General features: G+C 44.2%; 1 protein-coding gene across 1 annotated transcript; it reads left to right on the top strand.

The window, feature by feature from the left end:
* The first annotated feature begins 497 nt into the window (after window positions 1-497).
* NEFL (neurofilament light chain) lies at window positions 498-7,981 on the top strand. Its single transcript, XM_014066808.2, has 4 exons — window positions 498-1,682; window positions 4,295-4,419; window positions 5,957-6,231; window positions 7,412-7,981. Exons 1-4 carry the CDS (start codon window positions 603-605, stop codon window positions 7,570-7,572), a joined length of 1,641 nt encoding a protein of 546 aa, XP_013922283.2. The 5' UTR covers window positions 498-602; the 3' UTR covers window positions 7,573-7,981.
* The last annotated feature ends 1,362 nt before the right edge of the window (window positions 7,982-9,343 follow it).

Raw genomic sequence — 9,343 nt, 5'->3', positions numbered from 1 at the left:
TGGAGGAATGTTGTCCATAGGGTTCTGATGGGTTGAACACAACTTTGCAACTAACAACAGCTACACCTGTATCAACGATTGAGCTTACCAACCCTTGAACAGAGGGATGAGAAAGAGGCATGGAGAAAGGGCGGGCAGGGAAGGAATTTTCCTGGGAAAAAAGGGCAGTTGCCTGGCACAACTGGCTTTAAGGGTTGCCCAAAGCGGCCACCCCGGATTGCCGCGGACTGGAAGCGCATCGTTGGCCCTCTAAAGAATAGTGAGGCTGATCGAGGAATGGGTGGAGCTGCTTGATCTAGTGGAGCGGGGGTGACGTGGGGGAGGGAAGGAGAGGATCTTCCAGGATCAGCGAAGGAGCCACCGACCTGGCTAATGGCTCCTCCTCCCTTGCGCAGCGCCGCTGCCTTCTCGGCGCTTGGCCTGAGGGCTGGGGAGGGCTGGGGGGAATGGGGGGCGTCTCGATTGCGTCAGAGGCTCCCGGGCGGTATAAATAGGGGCAGGCGGCAGTGCCCAGCCGCAGAGCGGTCTCCCTCGGCCAGGTGGCAGCTTCGCTTCCTCCCTTCTCCCCATCCCCGCCCATCAGGAACAACCGAGCCGCTGCCATGAGTACCTTCGGCTATGAGTCGTACTTCCCCTCCTACAAGCGGCGCTTCGTGGAGAGCACCCCGCGAGTGCATCTCTCCAGCGTCCGGAGCAGCGGCGGCGGAGGCGGCGGAGGCGGCGGCGGCTATGGAATGGCTCGGTCGACTTACTCCAGCCTCTCGGCGCCCGTCTCCTCCGTCTCGGTCCGGCGCAGCTACACCTCCTCCTCCTCGTCCTTGCTGCTGCCGCCCTCGGTGGAAAGCATGGACCTGACTCAAGTGGCGGCCATCAGCAACGACCTGAAAGCCATCCGCAGCCAGGAGAAAGCCCAGCTGCAGGACCTCAACGACCGCTTCGCCTGCTTCATCGAGCGCGTGCACGAGCTGGAGCAGCAGAACAAGGTGCTGGAGGCGGAGTTGATGGTGCTGCGGCAGAAGCACAGCGAGCCCTCCCGCTTCCGCTCCCTCTACGAGCAGGAGATCCGCGAGCTGCGCCTGGCTACCGAGGAGGCCAACCACGAGAAGCAGGCGCTGCAAGGCGAGCGTGAGAGCCTGGAGGAGACGCTGCGGGCCCTGCAGGCGCGCTACGAGGAAGAGGTGCTCAGCCGCGAGGATGCCGAGGGCCGCCTGCTGGAGGTGCGCAAAAGCGCCGACGAGGCGGCTCTGGCCCGCGCCGAGCTGGAGAAGCGCATCGACAGCCTGCTGGACGAGCTGGCTTTCCTCAAGAAGGTGCACGAGGAGGAGCTGGCCGAGCTGCAGGCCCAGATCCAGTACGCTCACCTCTCCGTCGAGATGGACGTCTCGGCCAAGCCCGACCTCTCCTCCGCCCTGCGCGACATCCGCTCCCAGTACGAGAAGCTGGCGGCGCGCAACATGCAGAACGCCGAGGAGTGGTTCCGCAGCCGCTTCACCGTCCTCACCGAGAGCGCCGCCAAGAACACCGACGCCGTTCGCGCCGCCAAGGACGAGGTCTCCGAGAGCCGTCGCCTCCTGAAGGCCAAGACCCTGGAGATTGAGGCCACCCGCGGCATGAACGAAGCCCTCGAGAAGCAGCTGCAGGAGCTGGAGGAGAAGCAGAACGCCGATCTCTCCGCCCTACAGGTGGGGCGGGTGGAGGGGGAACGCTCGGGGATGGAGGAGGCTGCTGCTGCTGTCTCTCTATTCGCGGCCACCGGGTGGGGGGTGGGGGGAGCTGTTGGCCGAGAGAAGCCGTGTCTCCGCGACTGACGCAGCCATTCCCGCTGCGCTTGGCGCCGCTCGGTTGCTCTCCAAAAGCCGACGGATGGGGTGGGGGGATTCCTGAACTTCCCATCCACCTTCCTCCACCGTTGCTTTCAGATTCCCCCACCCGTCAAAATTTGGGGAACCCCTGCAACCGAAAACGCAATTGACAGCTGCGTTTTGTTTCGCTCCCGCGACAGAACGCGCAGCTCTCAGTCCGCTTCGGTGTGTAACGGATGCAGCAAAAGAGAAAGCTTGGGGGAGGTACAAGGCTTGCTTTGATCCGATGTGCCCTTAGGTGTGGCTTCGGTTCTGCAGGCAGCTTCTTGCGCTGAGATTCCCCTCCCCCAAAAGGAATAAGGAAGGTAATCGTCCCATTGCAGCTTTCCATTCTTTTTTCTTTTCTGACAAAAGGGGAAAAGGATGGAATCGTTGCGCAGGGACTTTTAGCGGTAACTCCAGGGAACTGTCCAAATGGAAGCGCTTGTCTTCTTCCTTAAGCCTCTCCTGAGGATGCGGGGATGCTATGGGATTCTCGGTGCTCTCTTGGTTTTTCCCCCCTTGCGGAAACTAGGTAACATTATCAGGGTGGATGCAAAAAAAATGAGAGCGCGAGAGAGCAAAAAAAAAAGAAAGAAAAGAAACCTCCCTTGCTGGCTAATAGGACTCCCTTCTGAGTCCTGTCACAGATCACAAGCTAGTTAAAGTTGAGTGAAGTGCCCCTGTCTAATCTTAAAGTGGGGTGGGGGTGGAGGGGTTAAGGAGAGAAGATTTGTAGTGGCTTAGTTTTGAAATATTTTCAGCTTTCAATTCTTGAAAAGGATTGTGTTTGTGCCGAAGAATTAATAGAGAGCAGATTTTCCAAAACCATTTCTGTGCTTTACTGCAGTGCTACGTTTTTAGAAACTGTTTAGTGCAGAGGTGGAATATAGCTGGACTCCTTATAATCTACTGGGCAGAAAAGGAAAAAAGGAGTTTCACCACCCACACCCAATTAGGTGGCAATATTCACTATAGCTAAAATCCCTCTAAAACCTCCTGCTAGATCACTCTGAACTGAGAGTTAGTAAAACCAGAGAGAATATGTAGCAGGGTTGATTGTAGTAAAGCTATTTAGTTGCTTTAAAGTTATGCATATGAGGTCAAACTTGTTTGGTGGTTCCAATAGCTGTGTCACATCCTGCAAAAGCTGTTTTGTGACCTTTGAACGCAACAGACAACAACTGCAGCAGTTTCCATGCAGGCAATGGTGCAATGCACCAACATGCTCCAGGAGTCTCTGCCCACCTCTGCCACACCCAAATTAACATAGGAGCTGTCCAGCATCCAAGGTGCTGAAATGGATGGCTACTTGTTATTAGCCATGACAGCCATATATGCAGTAGCTGTATCCTTCTAAATGGAAAGGAAATTATTATGCGTGGGTTCAACAAAACTATGTTCTGGAATAGTTATTTACCAATGACAACTGTATAAAATATTGACAGTTTGTGCCTTTTAATCTATGAAGATTAAGCTCGGTTATAAATCCCACTTCAACTGAAACACTTTTCCAATTAATTCTGATTAATATTAATTTACTAACAGCTCAAATTAGAATATGACGTAGCGGTATGCTTAGCAATACTCACATATGCTGAACTTTTAATAGCTAGTTTGTAAGGTTCAAACATCAAACCAAAATTAACATTAATCAAAATTGGAGTATTTTTTAAGTATTACCATTAGGCCTCATATCTTATTTTCTAAGTATATTGTATGGATGCAATTAAGTAGAAGTACATTATCTTGAGATGGTCTGGTTATAGATAAATTTATTATAACCCTTCAGTATTATAAATACTGATGTGAAAAATTCCAATCGATTTGATAAATGGCACTTCTAAGTGGACATGTCTGGCCTTACCTCTGCCTGTCATCTTAAATAATTTATGAGTTTGAATTGAAGGTTAGCTCGATTCTTAACACAGGTATTTTAACAGCCCTGTTAAAGAAAATGATGATTTATAACTATGGATTGGATTCTGGCTTAAAATAGATCCATTACATTCATTGGTGCTTAAGTTAAGGAAGATTAACCTGTCTCATTGAATTTGGGAAAATTACTCTGAATATAGCTTAATTTGGGCATATGTTTTGTATATGAATAAATTGCAGCTCTCCTAGTTTGCCTACTATCTAAATTATTTATCATTTTTAAACTAAATATAATGAATCAAAATCCATGGATTTTGAGACATATACTTTGGTCTAAGGATCAGAGCCCTTAGGGAGCTTAAACAGCATAAAAGGTATTTTATTTTGCTTTAAATATATGCAATCTAGGAACAAAATCAGTAATACGGAAATGCGAGGTTTGGATATTCCAGATGAACCCTTCTGCTGAAGTGGAACTAAACTGTTCCTTATCATGGCAAAAAACAATAAAAATATTTGAGCTTTGCAGATCTAAATGAGATTATACACTTAACTATTGATTTCCTCCCCAACAGGATACAGTTAATAAATTAGAAAATGAACTGAGAACCACAAAAAGTGAAATGGCTCGGTATCTGAAAGAATACCAGGATCTTCTGAACGTGAAAATGGCTCTGGATATCGAAATTGCAGCATATAGGTAACTCCTAAAGAAGGAAATGAGCTGAGAAGCACAAATTCATTTCATTTCACTTTGGGAAAACAAGTCTTTCCTACTGGCTTCATTAACTTGCTTCTGAATTCATCAATTTCTTGAGTTCCTAAGATGCCTTTAGTTGACCTTTAATTATCCTAGTTAAGCCAGTATGTACTGGGAGTGTAAGTTTTGTTTCCCAGTCTTTTTCTTCCCCAATAGTTTGAAAATAATTTATAAGTCACATTCAGAGAAAACTTTTGATATGCTTATAGTGTGATGACAAGCTGTATAGCAGTGCATTGGACGATGCACTATATGGAATATGACATCAATGCTCAAGAGTGAACATATATCAGTTTCAGGCTATAGGCATGGAAGATGTGAGAGGCAGTTTGCCTTGGTTTCATACTAGGTTCAAGGTTCAAGGTTCATTTTATTTATATGCCGCCCTATTCCCAGCAGGACTCAGGGTGGCGCACAAACCCAAGGGAGGGGAAGGGAAACACAAAGAACTACAACAAAAAAGTACAAGGGAATTTAAAACAACCAACAGCCACACAATTCGAGAGGGGAAGGGAACTCATCGACCCCAGGCCTGCCGACACAACCAGGTTTTAATGGCTTTTCGGAAGGCCTGGAGAGAGGTGAGGGTCCGAATCTCTGCGGGGAGCTCGTTCCAAAGGGCTGGAGCCGCCACAGAGAAGGCCCTCCCCCAGGTAGTAGCCAGATGACATTGGCTAGTAGACGGAACCCGGAGGAGGCCTAATCTGTGTGATCTAATGATCTAATGGGTCCTTGGGAGGTAATTGGCAGCAGGCGGTCTCTCAAGTATCAGATGAATGCTGAGATATTATGCAATATAGTATGACAGAAATATAGTATATTGCAAATAGACTCCTACTCTTGCCAAGGAAATTTAAGATTATAGTATTACAGAAATTCCCAACAAGTTTCTTATTTGACTAGTGCCCCCATCAGAGGTCAGGCTAACTATGCATGAAACCAGGAAGATATAACTGCCAGCATTTCTCTTTGTATGCGGTTGATGCATAGATTTGATGCCTTTGATCTTTTTTCTGGCTCAGATAATTGGAGAAGAGGCTGCCTAACCCTTCAAGAGACACAAACAGAATGTCAATCTACACTACACTGTATTGAAAATGTCCCATTTCATTCCCAGAATCAGATTCTTCCATGTCTCTGGGAAAGAGGAATAAAAGACTATCCGAGGCTAAGAAATTATTCATATTTTGAGCTGAAATCTTAAGATATACTTTTAAATTATTGGTAAATAAGTTTCAAAGAAGTGAAGGGCCCTGTTACTTGGCTTTACTGTTACTTAATTAATTATCGCGGCTGCTCTTTATTCTTAACTTATGCAGTGGATGCTTTTATTGCTTTACCATCTTTTAAGCTATTTTAGAATTGTAAGCCATTCAGAGTTATTTGGTTGAGTTGGGTGGCTCTAGAAAATGAATGACTGATGAACGAAGGAATGCCGTAACAATGGCAGTGAAGAAGTGTGCCTTTTGTCTTCTAGAAAACTGCTGGAAGGCGAAGAGACTCGGCTCAGTTTCACAAGTGTGGGAAACATAAGCAGTGGCTACACGCAGAGTGCTCCAACCTTTGGAAGATCGGCCTACAGTGGTTTACAGAGCAGTTCCTACTTAATGTCAGCTCGTTCCTTCCCTGCCTATTATTCAAGCCATGTGCAAGAAGAACAGATAGATGTCGAGGAGACGATTGAGGCAACTAAAATGGAGGAGGCCAAAGAAACTCCCCCGTCAGAAAGAGAGGAAGAGGAGGAGGAAGAAGGTACTTTTGTGCAGAAAAAATATATATTCTGAAATTCATTGGCTTACATTCACACACCATACTTAAAGTAAATACTTGAAATCAAGAGTGCATACCGCTAGGGAATTTTACTCATTTATTTTACCATATCTACTCTAACTACACATATAGTGGGATCAAAACTTTTCCCAAACTTTGGGATGGAATGGATGATTCTTGAATTCAAGGTTTGGCATCATCTTTAAGGTTGTAGTCTACCTCTGAATTCAGTGATAAATGTCTTAAGGCCATCATCTTTTTTTTTTCTTTCGCATTTTTATTTGATAAATCTCTCATCCATCGATTTAAAATAGAAGATGAGATAATCAAGCAAAATTGCCAAATGATTTGAAAATCTTTAAATTGGGTATTATAACTAGTAGTTTTATTTTTCCCTTCAAAATGCATGTCAAGATTTATTGCGGAGATTGCTATTGATTGGCATGCATGGTTCTGCTCATTTGACTAGAATTAACAACAAATGACAGTACTATCAATTATTGAAACTATGAGGATAAAAGGATTTTTGTACCCTAAATAAACACCAAACATCACTTGGATTTGCATATTCTATTTTCTCCTTTGCTGAATACATATTTTTCTATCATGTGCTACCATTGCTTTGATCAATGAAAGCAAGCGTTGAATTAGTCATTTTTTTAAATGAATTCTACTGCAGATCAAAGAAGTTTTATTTGTTGATATCTTGCCTTTTCCAAGTACAAATATCAATTGATAGCCAACATTTCTAACTTTGGATTCAAAGGTTCTTAAACAGTGTCTAGCCTATTGTAGGGTTAGCGGTGTAGGGTTTCCTGCCTAAGAAGAGGGTTGGACTAGAAGACCTTCAAGGTCCCTTCAAACTATTCTATTCTATTCTATTCATCTCACCAGGACAAATCCTTTTCCATGTAATCTGTGCAGTTTAGAAGCTAGAAAGAATTCTGTGTTTTACAGCCCAATTTTAACTTAGTTTTTGAACAAAATTGGTTTGAGCATGTTGATTTTTAAGAGATTCATAAACCTTTTTAATGATATTATATTGCATATATTTTCAATGGGTTTGCTCCTAGTTATTCTCCAGTTATTCTATAATGGCAACCAGACCACATGCTGTCATCTTACATCTCAAAATTTGTGTTTTATCTCTCTTTTTATTTAGAAGCTAAGGAAGAAACCGAAGAGGGTGAGGAGGAAGGTGGAGAAGGTGAAGGAGAGGAAGGAGAAGAGGAAGAGGAAGCAGACGAGGGAGATAAAAAGGAAGAGGAAGATGAACAAGAAAAATCTAGTGGAGAAGAAACTCCAAAGCAGCAGAAGGATTGATCTGAATCAACTTGTGCGCTGGTTTCCCAGATAGCGAGCTAGAATTGCTACACCATGTATTTAAATTCCAAATATGTTCTTGTGTTTAAATGATTTAATTATTTATCCATCCTTTTTCCTTTTCCTGTTTTGATGCAAAGTAAACTGAATGCTTGCAGAGTGTCAGGCTGGCTTACCGCCAAACCATGCATGGTATAGTCTTATGAGCCCCACATCAATGTGCAATTGGGCTGATTTCAAATCTTAAATGTCTGAGGGGGAAAATAATAAATTAAGAGATATGGAATTTATTAGTGGGGTGGGGGAAAATACATCTCAGGTTAGACTTGTTCTGGAAACCATGAATGGGAAAAACAATGAAATCTGTGCAATCAAGCTGATCAATAAAGATACAGAGCTGCATATACAACTTTCAGTTGTAAGTATTTCTTGACTCATTCCAAAAGGGTTGCCTGAAATATTTAGAATATATTCCATATCAAATAAGGTAGTGATTGAGATATGGACCACATGGCTCCATTGATGGCTTCTCATAAGGGATGAACCAGAAACAAGGAAAGACAGGATTCTATTGGTCCACCAAACTTGTGGGAGGAGTTTGAGTCAAGATCTCTCATAGATCTTGAGAGGTTAGAATAAATGGATTAAAGGGATACCCCTTGTTTGCCAACCTGAGCTGAAAAGTTATAAATATTTAAACCCAACTATAATAATTTCCCCAGATACAGTCTTTAGCACCTTCAGAAAAACAAAACTGGGAATAGTCTCCAACAGTGAAGTTAACTCAGCTTGAAGTATATTCAGATGAGATATTTGATGAGTTCAGACAATATGTTTTTGTAGTTCATGAGATCATGATGTATGAGCTACCAATCAGGAAAGGGTTTGTTTGAATTCTAAAGGACCCCAAAGGTTTCTCTTGTGTTATGCAAACACTAAAATATATCAGTGATGGGGAAGATCTCCAAACCTTAGCTAGTCTGACCTTCAAGAAAAAGTTGAAGATACAGAATGACTATATACAGAATGATGAAACAAGTCTTGTCATTATAGAATTCCATGTTCAGCCTTGACAGTTCAAACCTGCCCGGCATGGATACTTTTGCCTCTCCACCCAATAGGAAAAAGGTCAATGATGTAAAGTTCTCCCAGGATTCTCCTAGTGCCAGGGTCCATGCAGTGCTAATATGACTGAAGATTATATAGCAATAGCAGTAGACTTATATACCGCTTCATAGGCCTTTCAGGCCTCTCTAAGCGGTTTACAGAGAGTCAGCATATTGCCCCCAACAATCTGGGTCCTCATTTTACCTACCTCGGAAGGATGGAAGGCTGAGTCAACCCTGAGCTGGTGAGATTTGAACCGCTGACCTGCTGATCTAGCAGTAGCCTGCAGTGCTGCATTTAACCACTGCGCCACCTTGGCATATAGGCTACTATCAGAATATAACATTATTATAAGCTACAATATATAAATAGAGGAAACCCCATTCCATTCCAGCACTGAAAATGGTTAGAAACCAGGCGACTTAGAGTTCTAGTCCCACTTTAGGCATAAAAGCCAACTAGGTGACTTTAGGCCAATCATCAGGAAGTTCTAGCCTTGCCTTAGACATGAAAGCCAGCTGGGGGCCAAACCTCAGGAGGTCATGAGTTCTAGTCCCACAATAACTATGAAAGTGGACTGGGTGACTTTGGGCCAATCACCTGGAGATTGTGAGTTCTAGTCCAGGCTTAGGCATGGAAGCTGGCTGGGTGACTTTGGGCTAAT

Source organism: Thamnophis sirtalis, unplaced genomic scaffold, assembly GCF_051295495.1.
Source record: "Thamnophis sirtalis isolate CommonGarterSnake01/CBP01778 unplaced genomic scaffold, rThaSir2_p1.2 scaffold_2, whole genome shotgun sequence".
Classification (NCBI taxonomy): domain Eukaryota; kingdom Metazoa; phylum Chordata; class Lepidosauria; order Squamata; family Natricidae; genus Thamnophis; species Thamnophis sirtalis.
This window is presented reverse-complemented; position numbering and strand designations above follow the sequence as displayed.